The 15,521-nt window shown below is 36.6% G+C and overlaps 1 protein-coding gene across 2 annotated transcripts in view; it reads left to right on the forward strand.

The window, feature by feature from the left end:
• Arhgef9 (Cdc42 guanine nucleotide exchange factor 9) overlaps positions 1 to 13,176 on the forward strand; it is a 126,126-nt gene extending 112,950 nt beyond the window's left edge. Inside the window, exons 8-11 of one of the 2 annotated variants that reach the window (XM_035450243.1) lie at positions 2,481 to 2,724; positions 10,010 to 10,078; positions 10,730 to 10,791; positions 12,890 to 13,023. In XM_035450243.1, the coding sequence (XP_035306134.1) occupies positions 2,481 to 2,724; positions 10,010 to 10,078; positions 10,730 to 10,755 (339 nt within the window). In that variant the 3' untranslated portion in view covers positions 10,756 to 10,791; positions 12,890 to 13,023. Of the gene's footprint in view, positions 1 to 2,480; positions 2,725 to 10,009; positions 10,079 to 10,729; positions 10,792 to 12,889 lie in introns of both variants that reach the window. The other variant, XM_027431902.2, reaches the window with a different exon arrangement.
• The last annotated feature ends 2,345 nt before the right edge of the window (positions 13,177 to 15,521 follow it).

Raw genomic sequence — 15,521 nt, forward strand, 5'->3', positions numbered from 1 at the left:
AATAAACATTAGGATATTTAGACTGATACTGGTAATGGAGTCCCATGATCATACACATACTTAAATTTTAGGAAGTGTCAAAGGCATTTAAGATTGAAATCATGAGGCACCAGTTTGGTAGAGGGGAGTAGGAATTTTTGGACATGGTTTAAGAACCAGGAAATTGAAGTTGTTAATAGTTTGAGATGGCCATTCATGAAGTATGCTGTCCAGATCTACCTTTCCAAGTCTGTATATGCCATATTATAAGGGAGAATCCAAACCTTACTTCCATATGCTTTCCCATATTATTCTCCTTTTGTCTAGTTAAATAAGCCTGACAGTGCTCAGTTTTTTGAGCATGTATCTCACAGAATGTTTCTGAAATTTTGAGATCAGTTCATGGGAGCCAATCCATTCTTTGAGCCAGGACTGAGCTTGTGCATTCTGGACATGGTTGAAACAGGCCTAAAACCTATTAGCCTTCTCTGTTCAACTGATCTCTTTCTCTCCTGTGACCTTGGTGTTACAAGGACCCAAGAGATGTGTCTGAGCTTAGTGGCAGCGGTACTCAGTGGATGAGAACCCATATGTATTCTCATTTTATTTTTGTGCATATTATATATTTATAATAATTATAGCAGTAAAAAGAACTATGTGGTGGTTACCAGTTGCAAAATAGTTAAATAATACCTGTATTGTCAAGCCTGAGGATTTGACATTGACAGAAATATGTTGAAAATCATTCAAAACCAGGTTTACAATAACTAGCATATATTCGCTCCCATGTGGTATTTCTCATATCTAAGCAGAATGCAGTTGTTAGCCACTAAACTGTCATACTACTGTGCAAATAGACATATTTTGCATATGTCAGTATTATAGCATATAGTACACACAGCTGGGTAGGACTGCTAATTAATTTACCACTGTGCTGTTTCAATTTTTCAAATGATACAAGCTAGAATCATCTGAGAAGAGGAAACTTCAGTGGGCAATGCGATGTACAAACCACTGTGAGCAATGCAATCCCTGGGGAAGTAGGCCTGGGTTGTATAAGAAAGGTAGGTGACTAAGTCATTAGGAGCAAGCCAGTAAGCAGCATTCATCCATAGTCTCTGCTTCAGTTTCTGCCTCTAGGTTCCTGCCTTGAGCTACTGCCCTGACTTCCCTTGATGATACACTGAAGACTATAAGCCAAATAAGCCCATTCTTCACCCTTGATACTTTTGGTTATGGTGTTCATCACAGCAATAGAAAGTAGAGTAGGACATGCTCCTTTTCATTCCTGACTCACTTCTTCCATTTTCTCCTCTACTTTTGAATTTGATATATATATATATATATATATATATATATATATATATATATATATATCATTGTCATATATTTCCTTATAACATTGTTAGTCATATATGTCTCTAAAATATATAGTATTGTTTTATGTGTTGATTGTAGAAAAATAGAAATCAGTTTAAAATACATGGAAAGGAAATGAAGTAAATGATGAACATGAGATTTAAAATGAGAGTGTTTGGGGGTCATAGCTTTGCATTGGGTGGTAGGCTCACCAATACCTAATATACCATTTAAAATGCAAGTAAATAGAGAAATAAGAGCACTAAGCCCAGACTTATGATGAGAGCCTCATTGACTATAATTAAGATTGATCTAATTCTATGTAGATGAGTAAAACAACAAAAGACAAATAACATTGTATTTGTATACATTTATAATTTTACTTTGCTAATATAAGATCATGAGATTCATCTGTGTGGATATACATACCTTCCTTACTCTCTTTTAGCCACTTTTCCTGTCAGACTAGTTCTTGTACCAAAACACCAAGTATTAAAGCATTGCATCCATTGCAGTTAACTCTTCCTGTCCAACAGTCTATGTCTTTCTAGTAACTCACTTTCATTTATTTATTTATTTATTTTGGTTTTTCGAGACAGGGTTTCTCTGTGTAGCTTTGGAGCCTATCCTGGCACTCACTCTGGAGACCAGGCTGGCTTCGAACTCACAGAGATCCACCTGCCTCTGCCTCCCGAGTGCTGGGATTAAAGGCGTGTGCCACCAATGCCCGGCTCATTTAAAATTTTATTCTCACCATCCTGATTGAGTTTTTCAGCACATTCCAGAAAGCTTATTTTATGCTTATGGTAATCATGCCAAGTTTCTGGAAGCTGAAAAATCCTTTGTGGCTAGTGCTTTTTTTTTGCATACTCCTTTCTATTGCTTATAAGCAGTTTACATTTCAGTGATTGATGCTGGGGTTTGAAACAGTCTTTGGATGTGGGAGATCTCTTAAGCGCATCTTCTTAACGAACTTATTAGTGTCCACATGGTCATCTCAGTGCATGTATTGAGACCATAAAATCTCCTTTTATATTCCAGAATAATGGCAGTGTTTGTGTCCTGTTGTAACCATGTGCCACCTCTGCTGGCATTTAGTCTGTCTATACTTCTGACAAAATAACCTCTTTCTTCCCACCTAGGACCTAATCCGGAGAGACATCCTATACTACAAAGGGCGCATTGACATGGATAAATATGAGGTAATTGACATTGAAGATGGCAGAGATGATGACTTTAATGTCAGCATGAAAAATGCTTTCAAGCTTCATAACAAGGAAACAGAAGAAGTTCATCTGTTCTTTGCCAAGAAATTGGAGGAGAAAATACGTTGGCTCAGGGCTTTCAGAGAAGAGAGGAAAATGGTACAGGAAGATGAAAAAATTGGTAAGTGACCTGAGAGCAGAAAGAAATATATAATTGTGAAGAACCTTCCATAGAGGGTTACAATTGGTTTCATCATTCTAGAGTCAAGGGGAAGACTTTTGGTCTAAACTGACCTAAGTCACTATGGTGGTTCCTTGTTATAGGTCTTTGTAAATACCAACTGGCATGCGTTATAGATTTTTCAAGTCTAATATCTATTTCCAGACATGAATATTATACAAAATTCCAGTTCCAACTCAATTCTCCCCTACCATACACATACGTATTAGCAAACAAACACAAAGGAGTCATGCATGCTATTCTGTAACCTCCATAAATTCACAGAGTTCTTCATCTCTAGGTATATGAGGAGGACATGTTTTATGAAATGATTTGTCAATGCAGATTTGTTAGAATTAGACCAACGAGATGGATAGCTCTCTTTCTTTGTGTTGCTAGGAATAAATGCCAGGGCCTTGTTCATGCTATCCAAATACTCTGTTAATGAGTTACATCCCCAACCTTTAGCCAAGTCCAAACATAGGAAGTAACAGCATAATTCTGATGAGGACCAAGGCAAAGTGTGGTAATTTGAATGTAATTGGTCTCCATAATCCTATAGGGAGTGGCATTCTTAGGAGGTATGGCCTCATTAGAGTAGGTGCAGTCTTGCTGGAGGAAGTGTGTCACTGTGGAGGCAGGCTTTGGGGTATCATATATGCTCAAGATATCATGCGGTGTCTCAGATATTCACTTCCTATTGCCTTTTGATCAAAAGGTAGCCAGCACTATGTCTGCTTCCATGCTGCCTGCCATGATCATAATGGATTGAACCTCTCAATTGTAAGCTACCACCTCAGCTAGATGTTTTCCTTCATTAAGTAGTTGCCATGGCCATGGTGTCTCTCCACAAAAATAGAATCCCTAACTAAGAAATGAGCTGCCTTTATTTACAAACTTCAGGTCTCTATCAAGTTTATTTCATTCTTATCCTGAGTTCTGAGAAAGCTAAATTACATGTACATACCTTAAATTTCATTCATGTTAACTAGTGAGAATTGATGTCTAATAGAGTTTGGCTATTTGGGCCTCCTCCATTAAGGTGGTAGTATTAGTCCCAGGGGCAAAGGCATCTGAGTAATTAATTCTTGATGAAGTTCCTTCAGATATTAATTTATAATTAAAATAATATGTACTTAGTCGTCATACTCTAGAACTATTTAAAAATAAATTTCAGAAAATACAACAATATCAAAAACTGTAACTACTCATTTCATTTAGATTTAGAATAAAGCATCCTTTTTGAATTGAAACAGTTTATGTGGATATGGTTTTGTGGTTATAGATTTTTATCTTATTGAATATTATCTAATATCTTCCTCAAGTTCTTATTTCCATAATAAAAAATGTCAGCCAGTTACAATGTATCATACCTGTACTTGTAGTTCTCAGAAGATGAAAGCAGGATGATTCCAAGTTCAAGGCTAGCCTGGACAGCATCATAAATTCAGTGCCAACCTGAATTATAGTTGGAGTCCATTTTTAAAAATGAAAGGCCAGGGATGTAGATAAAAGCAGGTTTCTTGCCTAGAATGCATAAGGTTTTGTGTTCAATCCCCAGAACTGGGGGAGAGGCAGCAAATAAGATAAATCAACCTTTCTAATTCCTAGAAAAGTTTCTTATTTTGCTCCATGTTTTATAAAAATAGAATTGTACCTTTAAAATGCCTATATGTTCAAGGTTGTAGAAACTGCCTCTAGAATAATATGCTTACCTGTTGAGTTCTGGCACAAAAGGGTTGTTATATCATACCATGCTAGGGACTGAAATGACCCAGAATAAAAGATGAATGGCCAGAAAGACAGGGTAATCCTTATCTTCCCATGTCTTAAAGTACACATTGAAAACACACTTAGAGTCTTATTGGAGTCAACTTCCTTTTAAAGTACAAACATTGCATTGAGACATGATGTAAAATGATACTGAGATAGATATTGGAAATTAGACCTATCAATGGATAATATGAGTTCATAGATCAAGCATTAATTAGAAACAAGATTGTTTTACATGTCAATCCCAGTTCCCACTCCCTTCCCTCCTTCCCTACCACCCCCCAATTAATACCCTACCTATCACATATCCTTTCTGCTCCCCATGGAGGCTGAGGCCTTCCACAGGGTGTCATCAGAGTCTATGGTATCCTTTGGGATAGGGCCTAGGCCCACCCCCGTGTGTCTTGGCTCAGGGAGTATTCCTTTATGTGGAATGGGCTCCCAAAGTCCATGCCTATGCTAGGGATAAGTACTGAACTACTACAGGAGGTCCCGTAGGTTTCTGAGGTCTCCTTAGTGAAACCCGCATTCCTGGGGTCAGGATCAGTCCCAGGCTGGTATCCCAGCTCTCAGTCTGGGGACCAAGAGCTCCCTGTTGTTCAGGTCAGCTGTTTCTGTGGGTTTCACCAGCCTGGTATGGACCCCTGTGCATATCACTCGACCTTTTCTGGATTCCAGTTCAGTTCAGTGATTAGTTGTGGGTGTCTGCGTCTACTTCCACCAGCTGCTGGATGAAGGCTCTAGGATAGCATATAAGTCAGTCATCAATCTCATTATCAGGGGAGGGCATTTAAGGTAGTCTCTCCTCTGTTGCTTAGATTGTTAGTTTGTGTCATCTTTGTAGCTCTCCAGACATTTCCCTAGTGCCTGATTTCTCTGTAAACCTAAAATGTCTCCCTCTATTATGGTATCTCCTTACTTTTTTAAAAAAGATTTTATTTATTATGTATACAGTTATCTGCATGCATGCTTGCACACCAGAAGAGGGCACCAGATCTCATTACGGATGGTTGTGAGCCACCATGTGTTTTCTGGGAATTGAACTCAGGACCTCTGGAAGAGCAGTCAGTGCTCTTAACCTCTGAGCCATCTCTCCAGCCCCAGCATCTCCTTTCTTGTTTTCTTCTGTTCTTCCCCTGACTCAACTTTCTGCTCCCTCCTGTCATCCTCACCCCTTCTCTTCTCCCCTTCTCTTTCTCCTAGTTCCCTCCCCCCTCCTCCTGTGCTCTGAATCTGCTCAGGAGATCTCGTCCCTTTCCCCTTCTCCAGGGGGGTCTCTTAGGGTCCTCCTGGTTTATTAGCTTCTCTGGCAGTGTGGATTGTAGGCTGGTAATCCTTTACTCTATGTCTAAATCCCACATATGAGTGAGTGCATACCATGTTTGTCTTTTTGTGATTGTGTTACCTTGCTCAGAATGGTTTCTTCTAGATCCATCCATTTTCCTGCAAATTTCAAGATGCCATTGTTTTTTTTTCCTGCTGAGTAGTACTCCATTGTATAGATGTACCACATTTTCTCTATCCATTCTTCAGTTGAGGGGCATCTAAGATGCTTCCAGGTTCTGACTATTACAAATAGTGTTGCTATGAATATCATTGAACAGATGTCCTTGTGATCATGCATTAATTAAAAGATTTCTGCCATTCCCTCTGCCTCTAGAGCCATATCTCCCATATAATGCCCTAATAATTTGTGCCTTCAAAGATCTGCTTCTAATGAAAAGCTTCCATAAATTATTTTCTGACAGGCTTATACCATCTTTGTTTTGGTTTTAAATATGGACTTATGTGACTTTTCCCCTAGTCTGATTACATTAAGTTAGAAAACATTGAGCAGACAAACAAAAAAATACCACAAAAAGTTGAAAATCACAATAACAGATTCAATCAAGCCCATTCATATTATCTAGGATACTGCCCTTTACATATCTTTGATTAGGGGTTTTTATTACATTCGGAAAATTCTTTCGTGACAATCCCTATATTTGTAAGGAAAACACTCCAGTTAAGTTGGTACATAAATAACGGCACCACACGCTTCTCTTTAACATCTGTATAATACCTCATACAAAAATGGAGCCATCATTCCTGTTTTGATAAATATTCAGAGTGTGTTTCCAGCTAATTGATTCTTTAAAAAAAACTTATCATTGTCATTTTATTTTTATGTATGTGTGTTTTGTATGCATATATTTCTGTGAACCACATACATGTCTCTTCCTCCATGAAATATATTGCTGGAAAACATATCCACATGTATATTTCATTATGCACTGTTGTTTTATTCCTGCAGGATAAACACTCTAAAAGTGAAATGAGTGAACATGAAGATGTAGAAACATATGCATACACATTATGTATCAGAAAAGTTATAAAGTCTACCCCCAATATGATTTTGTACTTCTTTCTCCATATCTACACTAGTACTGCATAATATTACTTTTTAATTTGTTACTTCAGTTACTCAAGTTCAACTTTACTTACCCATATAATTGTTATTTGTTGCCAATTTCTTTATGAAATTAACACTGAATACTTTTTACCCAGTCATATTTTTATTTAATTTAAAATAAAATCCTAAACAGTGTCAATCACAAATAGATTTGCAAATTGTTTATAGTGTGTGGGTTACTAGTAATGAAAGAAAAAAACTGCCAATTTTAGACTTTTTAAATAATAGAAGAGAAAACAAATATATACATATGAGCTATATATAGGACACATATATGTATAAGTTTTTATATTTCATAATACTTTTTATGGAAACACACCTATAAAATTCATATACCCCAACTTTTACATGTTATGTTCTCAAAAATGGATTAAATTTGTAGGATTGGGGTTAGCTCAGTAGTAGAAGACTTGACTAGTAAACATCAGGCTCAGAGCAGAAAGGTGAAAGAAGTGCAGGAGGAAAAAAAGGAAAATATACATTTATATGTACTTTATATTGAAAGTATTAAAACCTTGTCAGTTTTCAGTTTCACATAGTTTCCTTGATTTATAATTTGTCCTTCCAGTTTGTTCATGGTGCTTAATTCTGTCAAAAAATTAATTGCTTTAGCAAATATACCTATTTATTTCTTTTTTGCCTCCCACACTACCAAACCTAACAATTTCTGAAATTTTAAAAAATATTTACAAACAAAATTCATCTGAAATTTATTCTTTGAATGTAGTGGAGATTTAGTCTTTTTTTGTTCATGGGAATAGTCGGTTGTACTAGCAGTAAATACCAAATCAACTGTGTATTTCTCACAAACAAATTTCCAGTTTTATAGACTGTAACTGTCCATATATACTTAGGTTTGTCTTAGAATTTCTATTCGTTTTCACTATTCTAGTTGTGAAGACTATATACTGTCTAGTTCTTCATCATTGTTTCTTAGAAGTTCTTTGATATTTATTCTTTGATATGAGTACCAAACTCCTCTATTCTAAATCCAAGAAAAACAAATTTAGATTCTGATTGGCATTGTATGAAACTTTTTAAAAATTAGAAAGTTTAGCATTTTTATTGTTTCCTCATTCGAAGAGAATGTTCTTTTCTTTTTTAATCCAAATCTTATTCTTACCTACTTCAAGAACATGATATAATGTCCTTCATATTATACAGCTTTTTCCTTTATACAATGATTTAGATAGTTTGTACTTGGCTAGACATCATTGATAATATTCATAATATTTTCTGTAATTGTGGTTATCGCTCATTTTCATTCATGATAATGAATATTTCTTATTTTCCAACATTAATTTTATTTATTCAGATATATCTTTATGAGGTACATTATAATAATTTGATACATTATATAATGTATAGTAATCAAATTAGTACAAAGAGCATGCCTTAAAACCCAGCACTTGGAGGTAGAGGCAGGCAGATCTCTGTGAGTTCGAGTCCAGCCTGGTCTACAAGAGCTAGTTCCAGGACAGGCTCCAAAACTACACAGAGAAACCCTGTTTCAAAACAAAACACAAAAAAATTATGAAAGCTCGGCCTTAGCTTAGGCCTGTTCCTTATGGATTACCCATAATCCATAATCTATGTTCTTTTACATGGCTCAGTTACCTTTATTCTGTACTTTCCATCCTGCTTCCTCTGTATCTGTACACTGCCTTTCTTCCTCCTAGTGTTCTCTCTCTGCCCGGAAGTCCTGCCTATTTCCCCTACCTAGCTATTGGCCATTTAGCCTTTTATTTCACCAATCCCAGCAACATATCCTCACAGTGTACAAATATCCCACAACATTTTATTGTTTTTTTCTCAATAAAAATGGAAGATATTAACTCTAACACAGTAAAATTATATACAATAAGAACAATTATCAGATAAGAATTACATTTATAATGTCCAGTCCATTTGTATTTCACAAGTTTGAAGAAATTATTATCTGTCTTATCTTGATGAGTCTAAAGTTTTATACATAAATCATTTTTTATCATAACTTTTATTACCATCCTAAAAATATTCTTTTATACCTTGTAACAATTTTAGATAAACCATTTAAGCTTTTATGTCTCTAAACCTTATGTATTTTATATCTCTTATGTAAGTTTCTTTTCTGAATTTGGTAACAAGGAAAACTATAACTATCGAGTTTTCAACCCCCATCAGAGACCTAAGAAGGATGAAATATTACTTGAGTAAACAGGAAGTGCAGAACAAACATTATGCACAACTATAGGAATAACAGAGATATTTGGCTGTCTGGACAGTCACCCCAGGTTCCTTTACAATATTGTGGCATCCATCTTCAGCCTACAGTCCTAGAATATCTGACAGACTTTCCTATGAAGCAGGATTTTTAAAGGATTGTCTTACCTTGTCCCAGCAAAGTTTGGCAATAACCTTCTTTTGTGTCCTGCTTGTCAAATTTGTACAGAATTCTTACAGAGGTTAAGGCAAGGGCAGTTTCTTTCCCAGTGGCTAACATTGTCTGAAATAAAAGAAAACTGCATATGGAGGTTGTTTAATCCCCATCTGGATTACATGATTTAATATAGTTCTCTACTATCATATATTTTCTGCAAGTTTTATAATTTTGTTTTATTTGAATTAATAAAAGCCAGTTGTGCATATGTACCATATCTCCATTATGTATTCATCAGTTGATAGGTAGCTAAGCTGTTTCCATTTCCTGGATATTATGAATAGAGCATCTACCAACATAGATGAGCATGTATCTCTGTAGTAGGATATAGAGTCCTTGGGGATGTGCTGAGGAATTTCAATTTTATGGTAATTAGATGTTTAATGTTTGCAAAACCTCTATATTAATTTCTTTAATATCTATACCATTTTATGCTACCAGCAGTGATTAAAAGTTCATCTTTCCCTGAATCTTTGCCATTATTTTTTGAGTTTTATTGGCATATTTGTCAGATATCTTTGGAAAGAAAGATATACTCAGTTTTATAGTACATAAAGGTATATGTTTTTCATAACAAAGTTCAAATTTCTTTTGTGTTGTAGGCTTTGAGATTTCTGAAAACCAGAAGAGGCAGGCTGCAATGACTGTGAGAAAAGCCTCTAAACAGAAAGGTACATTTGCCTTTGCTCCTTCAGACCCACTCGCTGTCTTATGAGACTAGGAAACCATAGGCTATGTGTTTTCACATTCCTTGGCTCCTTCCCATACTGGGGTTCACTTATAATAGTTTCCACCTACCCAGGTATCCTTGACAACAGGTAATAAATGCTCTTTATGTTTTAATTCTTAGGAGTAAGTGGTATGGGGTAGTCATATCCATGCTATTGGCTAGATAAACAAAACAAAATCAAAACCATTGTCTTTGTTTTTACGTCAAAAGAAGAAAAACTTTTTTGAATAACTTAGAGAAAGGTAGGCAATAGTGCATGTATATAATTTATTTAATAAATATAAATGTATAGGGATATGTTCTCAGCTTCCTTTCAGATGTCTAGAAATGGTTACCTAATCAGTAGCCCCAACCCAAAGTGAAGAGCCTCAAATTGAAACCAGATAGTCTTTCTCTGAGGCATACACTGAAATACCTTTGAAAATTTAAAATACAAACAGAATCAACTTTAATATGAAATAGTTTTTTTCTTTTTCATGAACCAGAACAAAAATAAAGTGCTCAGTTGAGCAAAAAGAAGGAGCTACCTTCCACTTAATGGAGTGTCTACTTAGTATCAAATTTCTTAATTTCTTTCATTTCATCTTTATAGTAACCCAAAGAAAATGGCACTATTAGCCCCTGTTCCAGGTTAAGAAACTGAAAACATTCAAGGTAAAGTGATTTTTTAACCTAAGTCATCTTGGTTCTGAGACCACTGCTCTGTCCTCTTCATCTCAGTGTCCTGATGATGATAATATCTTTTGTTTGAAAGAAGAGCTCATTTTATTGTCTCATCTCAATTACTGGAAGCTATTTTTATTACTGGAAGCAGTATTTTCACTGTCCCTAGGATTTGATAATCTTAATGATGCATCACTTTTCCCAGCCCTTTCTTTCTGTTCTCTCATTAGCTCTCATTTGCTCTAGATGAATTCCAGAAATGATTCAGAAAAAACTGATAAAATAGATCTACTGTAAATATCATTAGAAAAGTAAAATACTCTAGTGTCTCCTTCCCGTGTTATTTGTATACCACGGGATATTGTCAACCATCTATTTTTCTGAGGGGTTATCTGGATGATAGAAACACCTTTTCACTTACCTTTCTGCTGTCTAGGATTTCAGAATTTATATATAACTCCTTGGGGTTAAATGCTAACTCCTCATGCACCAATGCAATTGAGTTTATAAATTCAAAAGATGTCAGAATCATAAACACAACCTCCATCTTTATAGGCTTTAGGCCTAGTTAAAATTCAGATTAATAACCTAGAATAACTAAAAAAAACTTGAAAAATAAAAATAAAATGGGAGTAATTTATCTAATTTCAACACTCATTATATAGGTACATTAACTGAGGCATTACAGATATTTTAATGGAAAAGAATTCCTTAATATATCTATACACATATGTGTGGCCTATTTTTGAAAAAGAACACCAATTCAGGGGAAAAAAACGTGCAACTTTTTCACCAAATAGTGCTGAATTAGATTTCTATACACAAAATAGAACTTTGATATAAGTCTACACCTTGTATAAGAAGTAGAAAATCACTGTGAAATTAAGTATCAAACTATAGAGCCCTAAGAAAAAGTGTACAAAAGTCTTTAGGATCTAAAATAAAACAAAGGAATTCATAGATTTGACATCAAAAGCTTGAAACAAAAAATGGAAAATAGAATTTGACAAAGTCGGACTTCCTGACATCTCTGTATTATTTGTTGGCATCTAATACCATTATATTTCTGGCACTTGCCACCTTTCAAAAATGGCTCCAGAACCTATTTCTTCCTATGGATGTGCCAATGGCTGACAATGGATCAACATTATAACTACTGTCAGGGTAGTTGGATTCCTTGAATCTTCCATTAATGTGAACTTTGGTGTGGTGATCACAACCCTCATTAAAACTGTACCCTTTGAAAAGATTCCATTTTCCTTTATTTATATGAATCATGTCTTCAGATGATGAATTTCCTTTCTGTTTCAGTTACTGATGCCAATTTTCTATTAAATACAGGTTAATCATTGTCAACCCAAAGCAAAACACTGAATCACTGTGCCTTAAGCATTATGGAAAATCCTGAAGTCAGTAGTTCTTAACTAGATTCTTTTGACATTTTCAGGGAGTTTTGGAGAGGAAGAGAACTAAAATCTAGAAATAAAGGGAGTTTGTTAGGAACAAGCTTTAAATCAGGGATTATGGTCTCCTAGAAAGAATCCCTAAGCAAGAAGTCAACAAATGTGCGTTCTAGTTCTTGCTTTGCTGCTAGATGAGTATGAGAGCTTAGGTATAATATTTCTCTCTGGTCCTTAATTTTCTTGTCTGTCAAACAAGTGATAGTAACACTCCATAATTTTTGTGCTAATAGATAGGATGGTGGAGGATGTGGTGTTATAGAAATAGAGATCCTAGTGCAAATGTGATAGGGAAAGAAATAATTTGCAGGACTGATTGATTATCCCTTACCCAAAATGCTTGGGACCCAAAGTACCTCAGATTATAAACTTTTTTGAATTTGGAAATGTTTGCATAGACTATTTTTGATTGAACAGCTTTAAGATGGAAATCTTAAGAGTTCCAAAATATGAAGCTTTCTGATTGCCAGCTTGAATTTCACAATATTTCAGTCTTGGGGGTTTGGAATATTCAATATGTTACCAGGTAAAACTCTAAACTAGTGGACTGTGAGGGATCATTGGTCAATTTGAGAACCCACTTGGTAATAAACTTATACTCTTTCCTTTTGATCTCTTATTTGCTCTAGGTGTCAACTCTGCCCGCTCAGTTCCTCCTTCCTACCCACCACCACAGGACCCGTTAAACCAGGGCCAGTACCTGGTTCCCGATGGCATCGCTCAGTCTCAAGTCTTTGATTTCACTGAACCGAAACGCAGCCAGTCACCATTCTGGCAAAACTTCAGTAGGTTAACCCCCTTCAAAAAATAATACCTATAGGAAGGCAGATAATTTTAAAATAAATAAAATTATATTTATAGATGGACCTTTTTTTCGGAGAAGCACTGTTGAAAATTTATATAAATATATATATGTGTGTGTGTGTATGTGTGTGTGTGCGCGCATGTGTGTGTGGTACACACACACACATAGACCTTTAAGTATACACACGTGTGTGTGGGCATGTGTGCACATATGCATGCACATGCATGCACACATACATACATATACACACACAGAGAAGGACCAAAACCATTTTCTGTTGTTTTGGGAAATTGAAATCTGTAGTTGGTAAGAAGTCCCACTGACTTCCAAACATGTGATCACTTCTTAAAACTTTTAGTTCTTAACCTTGTTCCCCTCCCCCTTTCTTTCAGAAACTGAATTTCTCTTTGTTCTTTTTCCTGTTAAGATAACCTATTTGCTCCTCTGGTTCACTGACCTGTCATTACTACATAGAGTATTTGCATTGTTTTATTTCCCTTTCCTGATGATACTGATGCTGATAACTTTTGCATTTTAAGTTTTGTGGTGGGTTTGGAATTTTATTTCTCTCTCTGTCACTTTCCATGGAGAAGGGGAAGATTCCCATCTCCTGTCCCTCATGCAACCATATGCAAATGTTCCTGTAGCCCTGCGGTTATACCAACAGCCTTTTCCCAGCATCCTGTGTCCACAGTTGTGCCAGTCTAGACATGCTCTGTTGTGCCCTGTGACTTATCTGCTTGGTATTTCTATTGCTTTCACTGTTTTAGGTATTGTGGAAGGATATAAAACCAAACAGAAACAAAGGAGTATAAGAATGTATTGAGGGTAGAGAAGGCTTCTGTTAGGGGGTAATTTTTATTTAGATGATTGCTTCTAGCACTGAGGGTTCCCATGTAACAGCAGTGCTAAGTCATTGAAAGTTTTCATCTAAGGGTTAGTTCGGCCCATTAGTCTCTTTTTCAAGCCCTCTTTATTATCAGTCTCCTTTTCAGTCTGTCTCTTCCCTAGTCAAAAGGTTGAGCTAAACTGGAAGTGAAGGAATTGAGACTCTGCCTCCTGGGGGAGAGATTTATCTCCACCCACACAACCCATACCTAATAAGTAAGGTAAGGTGGGGCTCTCTATAGAGCAGTCATTTCGTTGTTCTGCTCATCCCTGCTTCTGTTTTCAGATTCTTAAAGCATCACTGTTAGAAGCTTATGGAGGGTTCAAGACAAAACCTACTTGACCAAGATCATTAGCTACCTTCGGATTAACCTGAAAACAGTCCAAGATTGACAATAGCATCATACAGGGAAAGATGGGGACCATCAGGGAAAGAGAAAGGCTTGATCCAAGATAATATACCTGTAATTAGTACCACTGAAATCATGAGAAACATTTTCAATTGTTAGCAGATTGCATGGATAATCTTCTCTGTCTCCTTCCTTACCCTTACTCTGTTTTCCTTGCAGAGGATTATGAGTATTAGCATAATTCAAGCCATTCTGGCACTCAAAGTAGGCTTGTTTCTCACATATTCCCATCCCAGGACAACTGAGGTAAGTGACAGAGAAGCCTAGGGCTACATTTATCTCTGGGAAAAAGATCCGAGGCAGAACACCAAAGTCAATTCTTGACAGGCTTTCCATTTGACCAGAACTTTTCCCACAAAATTCACAATCCCCATGAGTACAGAAGTACTTATTCTTCCTCTTCAGGTGGCCCTTTGTATGAATAGAGCTTGGATAGTGAGGCTAATAGGATATAAAGTAGTGGGAAAACCCACACTATCCAGAATCTGGAGCTTGAGTCTGTCCTGGACCTCTCAGGTAAAGACTTCATCATGAACGGCCCTAAGTCGCAGATGTATGAGGTCTTCAGTAAAGCTGCACTGGGCACTTCATTGTGCTTTCTGACCTAGACTAAGCCCTACCCAGATTGAGAGTCTTTCCCCTGTGGAAAACAAATCACAAGTTGTCAGACTTTTTTAGTTATGTAAGGTGAGCTAGCAGAAGACCAGGGCTCGGGACTGGTTATCACTGCTCAGCACATGACAGAGCTACTTAAGTAAGCCCTTATGGCAAGAAATCTGGTACCTAGCACCTAGACTACAATGTTATCCCTTGGCAAACTGCAAGATGTTTCACTTCCTATGCAGGCCTCCCTTAGGGTACCTTCTTTTCCTACTTTCTACCCATCCTCACTAGGCTTGGCCTTGGCAACTTTCTCCAGGGATTAGGGGCACACCACAAGGAGTTGCTTTGAAATGTTGCTGGATCTATAGTATCTTTTGGCCAGACCCTGCCATTCTCTTCCCCTTTCTGAGTCTAACATTCAAGGCTACAGGATCAGGGGTATTGCCTATCACCATCCTGTTTCTCCATCCAGTCCCCTGGCCTTACAATATATAGAGATTTCTTAAGGCATTCCTAATTCAGCTCTCCTTTGATTGGAATGCTCCACCCCACCCC

This window comes from Cricetulus griseus, chromosome X (assembly GCF_003668045.3).
Source record: "Cricetulus griseus strain 17A/GY chromosome X, alternate assembly CriGri-PICRH-1.0, whole genome shotgun sequence".
NCBI lineage: Eukaryota > Metazoa > Chordata > Mammalia > Rodentia > Cricetidae > Cricetulus > Cricetulus griseus.